This window comes from Salvelinus namaycush, chromosome 20 (assembly GCF_016432855.1).
Source record: "Salvelinus namaycush isolate Seneca chromosome 20, SaNama_1.0, whole genome shotgun sequence".
Taxonomy (NCBI): domain Eukaryota; kingdom Metazoa; phylum Chordata; class Actinopteri; order Salmoniformes; family Salmonidae; genus Salvelinus; species Salvelinus namaycush.
Genome location: NC_052326.1, coordinates 28039880 through 28057904, shown reverse-complemented (window position 1 = coordinate 28057904; position 18025 = coordinate 28039880). Strand labels below are relative to the sequence as shown.

Here is an 18025-nt window from a genome sequence, read left to right as displayed (position 1 = left end):
GAGGACACAATGGAGTTGTCAACCGTGATGGCGAGATCATGGAACGGGCAGTCCTTCCCCGGGAGGAAGAGCAGCTCCGTCTTGCCGAGGTTCAGCTTGAGGTGGTGATCCGTCATCCACACTGATATGTCTGCCAGACATGCAGAGATGCGATTCACCACCTGGTTATCAGAGGGGGGAAAGGAGAAGATTAATTGTGTGTCGTCTGCATAGCAATGATAGGAGAGACCATGTGAGGATATGACAGAGCCAAGTGACTTGGTGTATAGCGAGAATAGGAGAGGGCCTAGAACAGAGCCCTGGGGGACACCAGTGGTGAGAGCACGTGGTGCGGAGACAGATTCTCGCCACGCCACCTGGTAGGAGCGACCTGTCAGGTAGGACGCAATCCAAGCGTGGGCCGCGCCGGAGATGCCCAGCTCCAGATCCAGATGTCCTGAAAGAGCTGCAAAACCTGGACCCATACAAATCAGCTGGGCTTGACAATCTAGACCCTCTATTTCTGAAACTATCCGCCGCCATTGTCGCAACCCCTATTACCAGCCTGTTCAACCTGTCTTTCATATCGTCTGAGATCCCCAAGGATTGGAAAGCTGCCGCGGTCATCCCCCTCTTCAAAGGGGGAGACACCCTGGACCCAAACTGTTACAGACCTATATCCATCCTGCCCTGCCTATCTAAGGTCTTCGAAAGCCAAGTTAATAAACAGATCACTGACCATCTCGAATCCAACCGTACCTTCTCCGCTGTGCAATCCGGTTTCCGAGACGGTCACGGGTGCACCTCAGCCCCGCTCAAGGTACTAAACGATATCATAACCGCCATCGATAAAAGACAGTACTGTGCAGCCGTCTTCATCGACCTGGCCAAGGCTTTCGACTCTGTCAATCACCATATTCTTATCGGCAGACTCAGTAGCCTCGGTTTTTCTGATGACTGCCTTGCCTGGTTCACCAACTACTTTGCAGACAGAGTTCAGTGTGTCAAATCGGAGGGCATGTTGTCCGGTCCTCTGGCAGTCTCTATGGGGGTACCACAGGGTTCAATTCTCGGGCCGACTCTTTTCTCTGTATATGTCAATGATGTTGCTTTTGCTGCGGGCGATTCCCTGATCCACCTCTACGTAGACGACACCATTCTGTATACTTCTGGCCCTTCCTTGGACACTGTGCTATCTAACCTCCAAACGAGCTTCAATGCCATACAACACTCCTTCCGTGGCCTCCAACTGCTCTTAAACGCTAGTAAAACCAAATGCATGCTTTTCAACCGTTCGCTGCCTGCACCCGCCCGCCCGACTAGCATCACCACCCTGGACGGTTCCGACCTAGAATATGTGGACATCTATAAATACTTAGGTGTCTGGCTAGACTGTAAACTCTCCTTCCAGACTCATATTAAACATCTCCAATCCAAAATCAAATCAAGAATCGGCTTTCTATTTCGCAAACAAAGCCTCCTTCACTCACGCCGCCAAACTCACCCTAGTAAAACTGACTATCCTACCGATCCTCGACTTCGGCGATGTCATCTACAAAATAGCTTCCAATACTCTACTCAGCAAACTAGATGCAGTTTATCATAGTGCCATCCGTTTTGTTACTTAAACACCTTATACCACCCACCACTGCGACCTGTATGCTCTAGTCGGCTGGCCCTCGCTACATATTCGTCGCCAGACCCACTGGCTCCAGGTCATCTATAAGTCCATGCTAGGTAAAGCTCCGCCTTATCTCAGTTCACTGGTCCCGATAACAACACCCACCCGTAGCACACGCTCCAGCAGGTATATCTCACTGATCATCCCAAAAGCCAACACCTCATTTGGCCGCCTTTCCTTCCAGTTCTCTGCTGCCTGTGACTGGAACGAATTGCAAAAATCGCTGAAGTTGGAGACTTTTATTTCCCTAACCAACTTTAAACATCTGCTATCTGAGCAGCTAACCGATCGCTGCAGCTGTACATAGTCCATCTGTAAACAGCCCACCCAATTGACCTACCTCATCCCCTTACTGTTTTTATTTATTTACTTTTCTGCTCTTTTGCACACCAGTATCTCTACTTGCTCATGATCATCTGATGATTTATCACTCCAGTGTTAATCTGCTAAATTGTAATTATTCGCTCCTATGGCCTATTTATTGCCTACCTCATGCCTTTTGCACACAATGTATATAGACTCATTTTGTTTTTTTTCCTACTGTGTTATTGACTTGTTTATTGTTTACTCCATGTGTAACTCTGTGTTGTTGTCTATTCACACTGCTATGCTTTATCTTGGTCAGGTCGCAGTTGTAAATGAGAACTTGTTCTCAACTAGCCTACCTGGTTAAATAAAGGTGGGGGAAAAAATAAAAAATAAACTCTGTTGACTGCATACAGGCTTGTCTCTTGCTGCCCTTTCTACCCTCCTGGTGGAACATCTTCTACCCTTCTACAAAGGCAGCTTTCAATTAGACCTGACAGACCAACTTCTGATGAAGCTGAAGCTCAATTTGCTGCAGCAGTACCTAGCAGAAAAGTTTGGTGTTTCCCAGAGTATTGTCAGTTGAGTGATTAGTTATTGGATTGACATGATGGAAGAGAGTCTGAGGGAGTACATTCCATGGTTGCCAAGGGAGACCATCCGTGCTACAATGCCACAATGTTTTAAGGACCACTACCAAGGAACAACCTCGATTATTGACTGCTCAGAAATTGCTTTACAGAATGCAAGAATCTGGATTCAAGGGGGGAGTCATTCAACCATTACTACACCCAGAACACTATCAAGTACCTGGTGGTCATTGCACCTTGTGGTCTGGTGATGTTCATTTCTTCAGCATATGGAGGTAGATGTAGCAACAAATATATAACGTTGGATTCTAGGTTCCTGGAGAACCTCTGTCCAGATGATGAGGTCATGGCTGACCGAGGCTTCACAATCCGTGATCTGGTATATGAGAGGAAGGTCAAATGAACAATTCCAGCCTTCACAAAAAGAGGCGCACAGCTGTCAGTGGAGGACACCACATGTACAAGATTGATAGCCAACATGAGGGTTCATGTGGAACACGTAATTCAAAGGCTCAAACGGTTTAGAATCATCTCACAGACAGTGCCAATAACCTCTCATCTAAAATGGACATAATACTTTGAATCTGTGCTGCCCTGTGTAACCTGTGTGGTGATATCATTCATGAAGATGCTGAATCAACTGACCAGTCAAATGCAATTCACAGGGTCGATTTCCCAATATGAATTAAAGTTGTCTAAAGTTACTTAAATACATTTCAATTCATTATATAACAACTCAACTGAATTATTTGTTTTACATACTCATTAATATTAATAAAAAAACAAAGCCATAAAAATAATTTCCACAGTACTGTGACTGTTGATGCAGATTCAAAGTATTATGTCCATTTTAGATGAGAGGTTATTGGTACTGTCTGTGAGATGATTCTAAACCGTTTGAGCCTTTGAATTATGTGTCGGCCTTTTTAATTGAATATTGTATAACTGTGGACCAGCTAGCTAACTAGATTGCTAATTTTCCGGTACGGTATGTACGATAGTTGGTTAGCTAGTTTCTTGCACATTCTGGCAAAGACCACTGCACTAATAGGAAACATTTATAAACATTTTCTCTTTTTGTATGCTGAATAAGGCTTAAGTTGAGGAAACTGAACTTGAGCCTGTTACGGAGTCTAGTTGATAGGTAATCGACTAGCTGGACTGTTCCCCAGACTCCACGTGTAGGGATTTGTACAATGCTTAACAAGGCTGTTGAACTTGACATTGGTGTCTGTCTTTATTCCCTTATCCAACCTAACATACAGAAACATGGTATCAGAAGTGGCTCGGAAAACACACATTTGTTAATTTTGTAGCTAAGTACAGTATAGGCGCAGTTACGTTCCATATGCGAACACACGCCGTTTCCTACTCACAACACTGATCAACTCGTTGTTAGCTGGCTAGCTAGCATCACTACCTACCTCCATGACTGAAGGGAAAGACATCTCCTATTCTATTGCTATGGCAGCGAACATTCCGCCACCAAATCACATGGTTCTCACAGGGGACTGGAATACTAATTGGGACAACTTCAGGGATGAATTCGAGGACTATGCGCTGGCGACCGGTCTACATGAGAAACCCAACGAGGTACAAGCGGCAACTCTGAGGAGTTTAATGGGCAGCGAATGTAGGCATATCTACCGGCACAATCTCACCCTCACGGCACGACAACAGTGTGATGCAAAGGCTATATTGGATGCATTGGAGAATTACTTCAAACCCGCCAGAAACGTCATTTACGAGCGGTTCGTTTTCGGAAGCTGCAAACAGGAAGAGGGTGAGTCAGTACACAACTTTGTAACCCGTTTGAGAGAGAAATCCGCCACTTGTGAATACGGGGGATTGAAAGATGAATTGATTCGTGACAAAATAGTACTGGGAATTGCAAATGAGAATACGCGCCGGCGTCTACTGAGAGAGAGAGGCTTAACATTAGTAACTGCCATCGAAATGTGCCGCACTGCTGAAGTCACTGACATGAGAATGAGAGCAATGGAAACGGAAACCCCACGCTCCGACGTTGATACTGTTCACGCTGTTGCTAGGCAGACATTCAGACAAAACCAATCGAGGCAGAGTAATTCACCACGAACGGTGAACACAGAGAGCCCCGTAGCATGTAAATACTGTGGGAATACACACACACGTGGCAAAGAGCACTGCCCTGCCTACGGAAAACCATGCAGAGCTTGTGGAACTAATAATCACTTTGCAAAAGTGTGTCTCAAAAGCAAAAGAAGGGTGAGTGAGGGCAAGATTCACTGTGTTGATGATGTTACTCAATGTTCAGAGCTGAACAGTGAAAGGGACATTTACATGCATGAATCCATTGGGGCTGTACACTCAAGAGGGAAGAAATGGTTTGTGACACTACGATTACACAACAAGCAACAACAATGTCAACTGGATTCGGGTGCTACATGCAACGTAATGAGCTACAAAGACAAAATCAATCTGGCACCTGACACACATCTATTGCCCAGCGATACTAGACTAAAGCTGTACTCAGGAGAACTAATGAGCTCTATGGGCACCTTTGAGACCGAATGTGTTATTCGGGGACGCAAACACAAGCTGGAGTTTGAGATTGTGAAAACCAGTCAAAATCCTCTCCTCTCAGGCTCCACATGCGAACGCCTGGGACTGATGCAGTTCACTGTACCAAATGACCTGCACATTGTGGATCATGTCCAGCATGGACCCCTGTCCAAAGAACAACTACTCAGCAGATATGACGATGTATTCAACATGCCCGTTGAATCAGTGCCTGGGGAGGTACACTTTGAAGTGGATGAGAGCATCACTCCAGTCCAGTGTGCTCCTCGCAATGTGCCCATTGCAATGAAAGTGGCTGTGAAGGCCCAGCTGGACAAGTATGAGGCCGATGGCCACATGACATCTGTGACTGAACCAACTGACTGGATTAGCAATATGGTCATAGTGAAAAAACCAGAGAAGCTGAGGGTCTGCATCGACCCAAAGCATCTGAACCAAGCACTGAAACGATCCCACTACATCATGCCGACACTAGAGGATGTCCTCTATAAGCTTCCCAAGGCCAGGATTTTCACCTTGGTGGATGCCCGAGATGCATTCCTTCAATGCAAGCTGGACGAAGAAAGCAGCTTCATGACTACCTTCTGGACCCCCTGGGGTCGGAAACGCTGGCTCAAGCTCCCGTTTGGTGTCTCAGTGGCGCCTGAGGTATACCAACGCAAGCAGCACGAGTTACTGGCTGGGCTCAAGGGCATTGAACCCATCGCCGATGATATCCTGATCGTAGGCTGTGGTGAAACAGACGAAGAAGCAGAACGCGACCACGATGTGAAACTCCTGGCACTGATGGAGCGATGCCGATCAGTTAAGCTTCGTCTTGGCCTGAAGAAGCTGCAGTTCAAGGTGAAAGACGTCCACTTCCATGGCCACATTCTCTCGGCAAAAGGCCTGAAGCCGGACCCAGACAAGGTCCAAGCGATCCTCGACATGCCAAACCCGTCTGATGCAAAAGGAGTACAGCGTCTCATCGGCTTTGCAAACTATCTTGCAAAGTTCATGCCACACCTATCAGCAGTCTGTGAGCCTCTGCGCCGGTTGCTGGACAAAGACACACCGTGGCACTGGCTACCCAAGCACGAGGCCGCAGTGCAGGAGATGAAATCTCTGGCTTCATCCATGCCAGTGTTGCGCTACTACGACGTCACGAAGCCTGTCACAATCCAGAGTGACTCTAGCCAAAGGGGACTTGGATGCTGCCTTATGCAGGAAGGCCAGCCCGTTGCGTTTGCCTCGAGAGCGCTCACCCCCACCGAACAAAACTATGCACAAATTGAGAAAGAGTGCCTCAGCATCGTCTTCTCCTGCCAGCGATTCCATCACTACTTATATGGTCGAGAGCTGGTCACCGCTGAAACTGACCACAAACCACTCATTTCCATATTCAGTAAACCTCTCCTCAATGCGCCCAAGAGGCTTCAAAGCATGCTCCTGACTCTGCAAAACTACAGCCTGAAGGTCATTTACAAGCCAGGACCAGAGATGTACATCAGCGACACACTGAGCAGGGCAACAGCACAATGTACAGGTCGAGGCACTGCCTATCAGCGGCAGGCCATCTGTTCGCTACAGCAGGAACAACAAGATGTTCAACAGATCAATCAGGCAGACTACTTAAACGTCACAGATCACCGCCTAGCCCAGATCAGGCAACATACTGACAAGGACGAACACCTACAGTCACTGAAGTCCATGGCTCTCGCAGGTTGGCCATATCTGAAAGAGGAGACACCTTTCACAGTGAGAGAATACTGGACCTTTCGAGATGAGATCAGTGTGCAAAATGGCGTCTTGTTCAGAGGTCAGAAGGTCATTATTCCCAAATCACTACGTCCAGAGATGCTTACCCGCATACATTCCAGTCACATTGGAGGTGACGCATGCTACCGCCAGGCTCGTGAAACATTATACTGGCCAAACATGCAAGCAGAAATTAAAGACTTTGTCAGCAACTGTACCACATGCAACGAGTACGCTCATGAACAGCAAAAGGAAACCATGATGTCACACGAACTGCCCACAAGGGCCTGGCAAATCATCAGCATGGACTTATTCAGCCACAGACAAAAGGACTATCTTCTCATCGTTGATCATTACTCTGACTTTTGGGAAATTGAACTGCTCCCTGACTTGTCTGCAGAGACGGTCATAAAGCGCTGCAAGGCGCAGTTTGCAAGGCAAGGTCAGCCTGACAAGGTAATCACGGACAATGGCCCACAATTCACTGCACAGTTCAAGCGTTTCGCCTCAGAATGGGAGTTTGACCACGTGACCTCCTCTCCAAGACACCCAAAAGCAAATGGCAAGGCAGAATCAGCTGTCAAGATTGCAAAAAACCTGTTAAGCAGGGCCTTGCGCGACAGCAACGACCCATGGAAAGCGATCTTACAGTGGAGGAACACACCCACCGAAAACATGGACAGCAGCCCAGCACAACGCCTTCTGTCCAGACGTCTGAAGACTACTATCCCCGTAGCTAACAAGCTACTTGAGCCCTGCGTCATGGTTGGCGTCACGGACAAACTGTGTCACAGAAAGCAGCTCGCTAAGTGCTTCTACGACCGGACTGCTCGAGACCTACCAGAGCTGGAGGTGGGTGAAACTATAAGGATGAAACCGCTGCCGGGAGACCACACAGGACTTTGGAGGCTGGGCACATGCCTACAGAGAGTTGCACCACGTTCTTACCTGGTGGATGTTGGTGGCTCCCTCTATCGTCGCAATCGGGTGGATCTGCGCGTAGCAGAGCAGACAAACCAGAACATGCCATACACTCACCTAGATGAGCTGGATCACAGTCCAGGCCTAAGGGTAAGGGGTGCAGAATTGAGACATGAGCCAACTGAAGGTGAGGCTTCTACCCCACCAAACTCTCCAGCTCGTGGCCCTAATCCTACACCTGTCAGAGCCAATACTTACTCACGGGTGGGTCGGCTGTGCAAGCCACCGGACAGGCTTACTCTGTAAGCAAGAGACTTAACTTGTTGTCTGTTAATTAAAAAAAAGAAAAAAAAGGAAGATGACAACTAAAGTAAAAAGAAAATGTCATGCTTTTCAATTGTTATGACTTGACTGTTAAGAACTCAATGTTATGCCGTTATGTTTGCACTTTCTATTGAAAAGGATGATGTTACGGAGTCTAGTTGATAGGTAATCGACTAGCTGGACTGTTCCCCAGACTCCACGTGTAGGGATTTGTACAATGCTTAACAAGGCTGTTGAACTTGACATTGGTGTCTGTCTTTATTCCCTTATCCAACCTAACTTACAGAAACAGAGCCTGCTTGAAACATGGGTTTTGTTTTGGTTGACCAAGAGTCGGGAAATCGCAGGTTGGTTGTTTGTATGCACTGTATGTTTGTGCTTAACAAATTATTCTACCTATATTAATTTTACTGAAATTACTAACGCAGCATTTGTGACGTTTTTAGATCAGTTGATTGAGCCTTGCTAATGGGAGTAGCTAATTGGCTGAAATGAACCTACACAAAGGACTGGAGTTGAGGAACACTTGTGAATAACTCGACAGTGAGCCTCTGCTGATGTTTCAAGACATTCATTATGCCTTTGTTTTATAGACTAAGAAGAGACGGAACTGTGGTCGTGCCAAGAAGGGCTGTGGGCATGTGCAGCCCATCCGCTGCACAAGGACAAGGCCATAAAAAAAGTTTGTCATCAGGAACATTGTTGAGGCTGCTGCCGTCAAGGATATCTCAGAGGCTAGCGTGTTTGAATGTGAGTAGATTGTTGAATGGTCTGAGGGTAACTAGTCATGTGATGCTAGCATTGAATGGCACTGGAGCATGTATTTTGCTTGATTAAATCCACCAGATCCTTGGTTTATTACACTTCATACTCAAACATCCTTTCTTCTGGCAAGCCTGTTTTGCCCAAGCTCTATGTGAAACTGCACTACTGCGTGAACTTGAGTGATCATGAGTGTCGAACTCATTCCATGGAGGGCTGAGTATGTGCTAGTTTTCTTTATTTCCTTTCAATTTGTCCAATTAAGACCTAGACAACCAGGTGAGGGGAGTTCCTAAATAATCAGTGACCGTAATGGGTCAATCAAGTACAAAGGAGGAGCGAAAACCCACAAATACTGCCCTCCATGGAATGAGTTTGACACCTGTGGCCTGCACAAATCCTCATGTCTGGGATATCTGTTTGGATTGAGAGAATCCTCAGTCAAATACAGAAACTGACATTTCCATTCTTGCTTTTCCTCTAACGTTGGCTGTTACTGCATGATGTGATTGTGGAATACTGTTCTGATGGAATGTGTTCTCTTTCTACAGGGTGGCCCACCCAGAGTTCCTCCACAGCCCATGTAAAACAGATTGATTTGAATATATTTTTCACTTGCAAAACATTTATATACATCTTTATAAATATGAATGTCTTATCATTGTAGAAAATATCAGCCAGTCAAGTGTATTTATTTGGAATACTCTCCTTCAATACAGTACAAAATTTACAGTAGTTTAATCTTGATACACAAATACTTAATTACATTATGGTACATGAAAAAAGGCTCTGCAGTTAAAGCGAATCCACACCATTCACAGGGGCAGGAGTAAAGGTAACAGAGCAGATAGTCAAGTCAAAGGGAACACAAACACAGTGCAATCAAGAAACCTTGAAAAGGAAAGGAACGTTGAAACGAGGGCAAAAACAAGCACACATCAGTAACAAAATATTTTTCTCTGAAGCTGGGGTGCCTTAAGGGGAAATACAAAATAATTTGTCCTTTAGATTTTTGTGAACTTTTAAGGTTTAGCAGACCACATTGTTACCACATGCACCAGGTTTTAAAAGCATAATGGCAATCCAGTGTAGTACACCAAAGAATAAAATCCAGGATCACCTCCTTTACTTTTTTTCAAGGATTTGCTTAACTTCTGGTCAAAATGGATTTCATGTAAGAGAAACTGCACTGGTCACTGCCAGGGCAAGTATGAGACATCCTGTCCTATTATCCTTGTCTGGTTAGGTTAACAGAATTGGCATTTTAACACTTACCAAAGCCCAGACATCTCTGCTAGTATTTCAGTTGACAAGCTCTTTAATATAGCTCTGTTAGAACAAGCCATCTATCTACTCTGGGACAGACAGAATTAATTCTTATAAAGACCCGTAATATCATGCCATCTCAAACCTCGATCTTTGGCAGTTAATGTCCATTATTGTGTACATGCCATTTGGTTTACAGAACAAACTGTTTTTGCATCATAACACAGTTGAGTAAAGTCACAGGCACATTTGTAAATGGAAGCTATTGTGAGATGAGTCAGAAGCTAGAGTTTTGTGCTGTGCCATCAGCCTGATTTGTGGAATGACAAGGTCATGTCTATGTAGCTAAGTGTCAGATTGGTGACTGATGTGAAACAGCTATAATTAACACTCGTTAAAGTTTTTTTTCCCCCTAATATCTGTTACATACATTTGTTACTTCTTATTGAGATTGACCCTGGACCAAGTGTTCTGTCCTCAAATCTATGTTGAGCCAACATCCTCAAACAGTGAACCTCAGGGAGTAAGGCACAATAGACCGATTTTTAAAGAGAAACAACAGATCTGGAGAGATCCTGCCCTTCGAATTAGTGTGAAACGATGCACAACTTCCACATCAGTTCAATAATTAAACCATTTTTTATTTACATTCTAAATATCTACTTTGAAGAGTAATTACATATCCGTTCACAAGGCAAACACCAGTACAGATTAACATTAATGCAACTATGCCCTGTAATTCAGCACAATGTAAGTGCTATGAAATAGTTTAAGATCTTTTCTTGTACTCCACTTCAAAGCCACATTCCTTTTTTTTTTTGTAAAATGTATTAAAATATCAAATAGTGAAGATACAGAGCTGTCGCTGTCAAAACATAAAATTAACCACCAAAAAAAATAAACATTCACCAAACCTTAATCCCCCCAGAGGCAATTATGAGGTAAAGTTTCATTTTTATTTTAAAAAGAAATCCCACGGCAGATTTTCCAGTCTGTCATACTTCATCTGTGTCATAAGTAGGGCCAGTAGTTTTGCTTGACCATAGAAAACTCTGGGGCCCTAATCAAGAGGTATAAACCCCACAGGCTTCCAAGTTCATTCACTGTGAAGACCAAGAGATTAGGTAAACGAGTAAGGCAACTGCCAAAACCAATCAGGACCTAACTGACCCCTTACCCTCAGTCTCCTAATCTCTCAATGTAAGTGCTTTTTTTAAATTCACAAGTGCGTATTCATCAAGTTACTTTGAGCAAAGCATTGTTGTGGAAAATAAAATACAAACTATACATCTTGGTAGTCAAAGTTGACCAAAGGGATCTAAACGAGTCATGATTCCAAGGAAAATGTTTACCAACATCAATGCTCTATAAAAACAAGTCCAATGAGAAAAAAGGAAAATCATTGAACAAGAATAAGCATTTCAATGTCACTTCCGAAGAACTACGTTCTCAATCTCAACCACCGAGGATAACCACACACTACTAATTTATGCCTTAGCAGCAGGTAACAATCTTGTGGACATGTACTTATCAACTGAATATCTTTTACATGCCCGAGTGCTTTTTTTAAACATGTTTATTTCCTTTTTGGATGATGTAATACAATTTACATCAACATGATTAGGCTACTTAAGAAATGAGTGACTGTGCCAATCAAAGTGACTAGTGAAGGGCAATCTAGAATTCAGCATGGGCAGGCTACTTAGCAGGGGCAGACAGGATATTTGATGTTATATTGTCAAAATAACTACATCTTCTCATCCATAAAGATATATGTTGGCAAGACATGGCTGTTAATACATGTCCCCCAGGTCAACGTCATGAAAGGCACAGCACAATGAATATACAATTGTTTTAGGTCTCACTTGTAAATAAAAATCATATTTAGGTTTGTTTTGTAGTACACAAAGCAGTGGGATATCAAGGACCTAAAATTGCCAAAAATCTTTTCCCTGCCCTTTGTTGACATCAACTCCAAAATAGTGGCAGTGGCTCTCTTCTTTTGTGGAATGAGTTTTAAAAACGTTTTATTTCTTTCAACATGCTGCACAGAGGAAGGTGCAGGCCATAAGTGTAATCTTCTATAAAATTGTTCAATGTAAATGATATCGGCAGGTATCTCAGTGCAACAAAAACAATTAAAGGAAACAAACATACTGCACCCCATTCCACGACATGCACACTGCTAAAAGCCTAAAACTCTCATTTAACTTAACTTCCAAAATAACAAACACACACCTATACACAAACTGAAATTGGAAAGTGCACTCCTCATTGAGGCCAACCCCTCAAATCTCTTCTGAACATTTATCTTGGGATCCTGGGTCTGGTCTGCACTGCAACTTATTAAAATAAATGACCAACAGTAATATATACCATCTACACACAATCTTAAACAACACTGTCTGCCACACCCCCAGGGACTAGGTGTGTTACGGAATGGAATAGATCCGTTAAGTGCTTTTCAAATAGAGCTTTGACAAATTCCAAGGAAGCCTGAATGTTCTTATCTTGGTTAAAATATTGATTCAAGTGCAGTAGACGAAACAACTCAAAATGTCACATATAAATCACATTGTTTAGATGGTAGCATCGCTGTTTTGCGCACCCAGTTTTTACCAGGATAAGAGAGGAAAGGTAGACCACAGCAGAGAAAGGCACTTTGAGGATTTTAAAAAAGTGCATTCACTCCCTTTACTTCAGAATAAAATCTATTTTAAAGTGCATTTTCTCATTAAGAATTCATGCATTTTGAAAAGTGCAGTCAGAGTGGTGAGGATTCTCTTTCCTTTTTTAAAAGTGATGCAATTGACCTAATGTGCCTATTTGAAGTCGAGGTTTATGTGATAACAGTATCAACGCCTTTGCACAAATAATTTACTAAAAGCAGTTTCCTACTACCCCCTATTGTGATGCAGACCAAACCCAAGCAGGCCCTTCTCTCAGAGTAAAAAACAAACAAAACCTAAGTACAGAGGCCCACCCAGCCATCCCTCACCCTAGCAGGTGCTCCCCGCGGACAATGTGCGAGGAGAACTCGTAGCGGTCCTGGCTGCGATGGCCACAGATGTTGCACTCAAAGGGCTGGCGGAAGCCGTGGCAGCCCATGTGGATGGTGAACATGACGTGGTCCAGGAAGAGCACGCGGCAGTGCTCGCAGCGGAAGGAGCGCAACACGTGCCCCTCTCCGTCCACCACCCGAAACACCTCCCTGGAGGTGGGGGAGCCTGGGGCCGGGGGGATGGCAGAGTTGCCATCCTCTTCCCTCTCCCTGGCGTGGCTTGGGCTGTGTCTGTCCCTACCCCTGTGGTGCAGTAGGGGGGATGGGTGTTGGTTGGAGTGGAGGTGGTGATTGTTGTTGTGGAGAGGCAGGGCAGGCACCACATTGCTTAACACTTCGTCCGGCATGCTCTCAGTGTCTGTGGAGTCCTGGCAAACGTTGCTAGGCGAAGGGACGTGGCTGCGGCCAAGAGGTAGGTCCTCGTGACCCTCTGCAGCCTCCCTGCCCCCCACTCCTGTGGACCCTAGGCCAGCCCCGGCCCCCATGCAGTCCAGCCTCGGCGGCGCTATGGGGGTGTGCGCCGAGCTGATGACTGGCCGGAGCTCTGACAGGCAGGAGGGGTGAGGGGGTGGCAGCCATATGGGTCGGAGGCCTTCAGATCCACCAGCTCCTGGCACCCCCAGGTAGCCTCCTCCCAGGACGGTGTAGTGTGGCTGGTCCAGACCGTGGTGTGTCTCCCCGTCCTTGTCAAAGGTGGCGCTGAGCTCGTAAGGCGTGTCAGCTAGACTGTGGCGCATGTGCTTCTGTCCTGCAGGGCAGATAGAAGGCAGGGAATCACACTGTACCACAACTCAGAGAAACTAGTGATGTGAAGGTAGGTATTTTTTTAAATTTTTAAACAGACACCTGATCTCATCAATGATGTTGTACCCTTTGTGTTACCTGTGTGTGTGTGAGTGGTGCCTTTGCTCACCCCACCCCTTTACACATTCCAATTAAGTGCTGACCTACAAATTTCTGTGGTGTGGATCTCTTGCGTTTGGTGATGCTGTTGGCCAGCCGATCGATGAACGTAATCTTGTCTGAGGAAGGTTGCAGCAGGGTGTCAGGCATGAACTCCAGGTCCCTCAGCTCCTCTACTATAGAAGACATGATCACACCGTAGATAAAAGCAGTAACATGCAGTGTTTGTGTATGTATGAATGTGATTTAAATGTCAAAGTTATCAAGGCTCTATAGGTTGCTCTGTGTGCGTGTGTGAGAGTTTGTTCGCCTCTACCTTGAGTGTGAGCACTGGCTGGCTTCTGTGTCTCCAGGCTCTGCAGGTAGCTGTGGCAGCATTCGCGGTGCTCTTCCAGGGTGCTCTGCTGCTTGTAGCTGCGTCCACAGTAACTACACTTATAGGGCTTTCCCACTGTGGGAGACGACACTGGGGACAAAGTCAACATACCGTAAATACAGTACATACAGAATGTGTGTGTGTACTTTGCTCAAGAACTGACAGGCTCAACTCAGACCCTCTTTTCTTCACCCAAGTGTGTGCGATAATGTGTGTACAGTATGTGTATCCCTCTCACCCGAGTGAGTGCGGACGTGGCCGGTGAGAGCGTCCCGTCTGCGGCATGCATAGCTGCAGAAGGGACATTTAAAGGGCTTCTCCCCTGAGTGCAGCTTAATGTGACGCAGCAGGTTCCCCTTCTGGGTAAAGGAGGCCCCACACTGATTGCACTGGAATGGCCGCTCACCTGGAGGAGGCACATACCAGTTTACACACCCCGACCCCGTACAAACCAAATTTCAAACCAGTTTGAGTAATTTGAAATCAGTTTCACTCCCAGTCACGTGCCCAAATCACAATTTCAACCTGGTTTCGGGGCAGATCTGCTCCGCAAACTAATCTTATAAAGGACTAATCACTCAATTAAGTGGTCAGTCACCTGTGTGGCTGCGTTTGTGCACCATGAGGACATTGGGCCCAATGCAGATCATCCCACAGACGTCACACTTGAGTTTCCCATTGGGCAGCCGGATGGCACCTCCTGGTGACATGGGCTCCGGACTGGCCAGCTCCCTGTAGCCACCTCCTGCCTCTCCTCCCTGCTCAGAATCCCCCTCCTCCACCTTGTCCCCTTTCTCATCCTCTGGCCCTGTGCCACGGCCCACCTCCTCATCACTGTACAGTTCCACTTTGATGGAGTTAGCTGGAGAGAGACAGTGAATAGACCAGGAGAGGGACATATGATGAGAGCAGAGACACGGCTGTGCTTGCTAAAGTTGAATAAAAACATCTGAGCCACAAAACCAACTACCATATTCTCCCTTGGGAATAATAAAGTTCACTACTTCTACAACAAAGGAATTGACTAATTGGAACTGACCACTAAGAGAACGGCTGGGGGAAGTGTGCTGGCTGTTGGGGGTGCTCACTGTGCGGCCTCCCATGGCCCCTGAAAACTCCCTCGAAGAGTCTCCACTGCCTGCAGTCCACACACACAGACAGACAGACACACACACCACACAGGCCTACTGACAGTCCATTCAGTCATCTCAATAATGTCACAACCATAAGGTCAGTAAGTCAGCTAATACAAAGGACTGTCCATGCCCTGCCCTCCATACCTGACATGTAGGGATGGCCATTGCAGTCGTCATCCATTCTAACACCAGCTAACTGAAGGGAAAAAACAAACAGGTAGAGAAGAGCCTCTAAATTATCACAGTTGTTCTTCTGTACACACATTCACAGTTCCAGGAAATGCATAGTAGATGAAAATTCCTGAAGTGCAACTGGCCCTCATTGAGCCAAGCCCAGCAATTTCAGGGGACATGAAATGAAGCTAGATACAATGGCCTTTTGTTGAACACTTAGCTATCAATTTCTTCAAGACTGTGGACTAGGCCTATACTGTCTGTAATTTAGTTGATAGAGCTAGATTGCAATACAAGCAAATATGCTACCAGCCAAGTACATAACAATTAAAGACTAACTGGGAAAAACCAAGATACATTTGGCTAAGTTTATGTACAGAAGAAAGTCACTAACACTCAGTCAATGTGTATCGAAATATCTAGTTAGCTACTTTACTTGTTTACAGTGTGACAGCCTAAAAAGCTAGCTACTTTTATAGATACATTGGTTATGCAGGTTATTATAACCACCAAACAGACTATATTCGTGCTTGGTAACGTTACCTAGCTAGTTGTTCACTTTGGTGGGGGTTGTAACCTGCACTACGTTAGCAAAAATTATATTTGGTTAGCACGGATGAAAGGGTTAGCTAGTTAGTTATGATATTTGACGTTAGTCAGATGGCTCATTTAGTTGGCTAGTTTGTTAGCACATGCTAGCTAACTGAACTCAGCGACCACTAGCTAGCTGTCTGGCCAGCCTGCCAACTGATAAAGTTGTTAACGAACGTTACTACGGTAACTAGCCAATTGCTTTCAGATACCTAACGTTGGCTAGCTAGCTACCGGAGTCAGAAAGACCGACAGTGACAGTTCGATATAACAAAAACAAAATAGTAAAGAACATAAAATATGACTCTTAATGATGCCTAGCTAAATCATATCGATTGCAAACATTGTAGATACAAGTGTTTACTCTCAATTCCACGTTTTAGCATGTCTGGCTGGCTAGTTATATTAATAATGTTTCTTAAGCGGTTGCTATGGTACCCACCGCCCAGAAACATTCACTATTGCTACAGCTTATCAGTTAGCTAGCCTATCTGGCTGATGGCATCGTCAGCTACACACTTAATTAAAAGCATTTAAACAAACCGTCTGTAGAAACAGCATCTACACAAATCTTTTTTTGAAAAACTTCCGTACCTGTCACGATAGGCCTCGATTCTGTGATTTTATTTTTCTGGTTCTCCGCTTGTTTTCTCTTGCGGCGACAGCATCTCCCGGCAGCATTTACCTCAAATTCTAAACAATTTCCGGGATACAGACCGGTTTAATCCAACTCCCTTGGATTCTCATCAACAGAATGTCGTGTATCGAGTTTGTGGCTCCGCTAAGGACTGCCATCTTCCCCCACTGACCCACGTGTTGCACATTAAATGTCACATAGGACCTAGTACCTAGATAGTCCAGTTTTTTCATTCAGAGGAAAGATGATCGTTTTTTATTCCCTGTAGGCTGTCTTTCTTTCATGCAATGATTTGTTGCACACTCTTGGCAATTCCCTTTTCAGCAGTGTTGTATTTTTACTAAACTAGGCTGCCCTTGTATTCATCAAAGATAGTTTCATTTAGGCTGCAGCCCACTAGAAGTATAATTTTTGTTCCCTAAAGATTTTGATGAGTGGATGATTTATGAAAATCAAGTGGTTGGGAAGAAGAAGTGTAGTAAAATCGTTTGAAGGATAAAATATCAATCATAAGACTGCGAAAGAGTCGGGTACAGTCACTGATAATGTCTAATAATGCAGATTGACTTCAGACATTTATACTGACCTGGGTGAAAAACAAGCTCAATCACATATTTGTATTCCTAAAACTAGAACTTTGGCAGTGGTAGTAATGTTAAAGACAGTATACGAAACAGTTTAGATCGGCTGTTTACTTATCTGCCACAGGGTGGCACTACTGCTGTACAGTGTGTGTGTGTGTGTGTGTGTGTGTGTGTGTGTGTGTGTGTGTGTGTGTGTGTGTGTGTGTGTGTGTGTGTGTGTGTGTGTGTGTGTGTGTGTGTGTGTGTGTTTCTGTGTCCAAAAGAGAAAATGTGATTGCATGGTACATCCAAATAAGGCCATGTAGAGCCTGAGAACTATCAGAATAGGTTTCCGTTGATTTAACTGCATGATATCAGTTGAAATGTGGCATTCTGGTGTCTCTTGATGCGTCTTGATTCTTTACTCTTGATTGTGTTATTTACTGTACGTTTGTT

General features: G+C 45.0%; 1 protein-coding gene across 1 annotated transcript; it reads right to left on the bottom strand.

Moving 5' to 3' along the window:
- Positions 1-10748: 10748 nt before the first annotated feature.
- On the bottom strand, positions 10749-17145 carry LOC120065191 (zinc finger protein Eos-like). The gene is made up of 8 exons (XM_039015979.1): positions 16964-17145; positions 15749-15800; positions 15508-15606; positions 15067-15330; positions 14707-14874; positions 14409-14558; positions 14137-14268; positions 10749-13937 (listed from the first exon to the last, which is right to left on the bottom strand). The coding sequence occupies exons 2-8, from the start codon at positions 15783-15785 to the stop codon at positions 13123-13125; spliced, it is 1665 nt and encodes a 554-aa protein (XP_038871907.1). The 5' UTR covers positions 15786-15800; positions 16964-17145; the 3' UTR covers positions 10749-13122.
- Between the last annotated feature and the right edge of the window lie 880 nt (positions 17146-18025).

Coding starts and splice junctions, on each gene's coding strand:
- LOC120065191 (XM_039015979.1), bottom strand. CDS start 15,785: ATGGATGACGACTGCAATGGCCATCCCTACATGTCAG. Junction 15,331..15,507: donor CCCCAGCCGTTCTCTTAGTG/GTCAGTTCCAAT, acceptor GTCTCTCTCCAG/CTAACTCCATCAAAGTGGAA. Junction 13,938..14,136: donor CACACCACAGAAATTTGTAG/GTCAGCACTTAA, acceptor TCTGCCCTGCAG/GACAGAAGCACATGCGCCAC.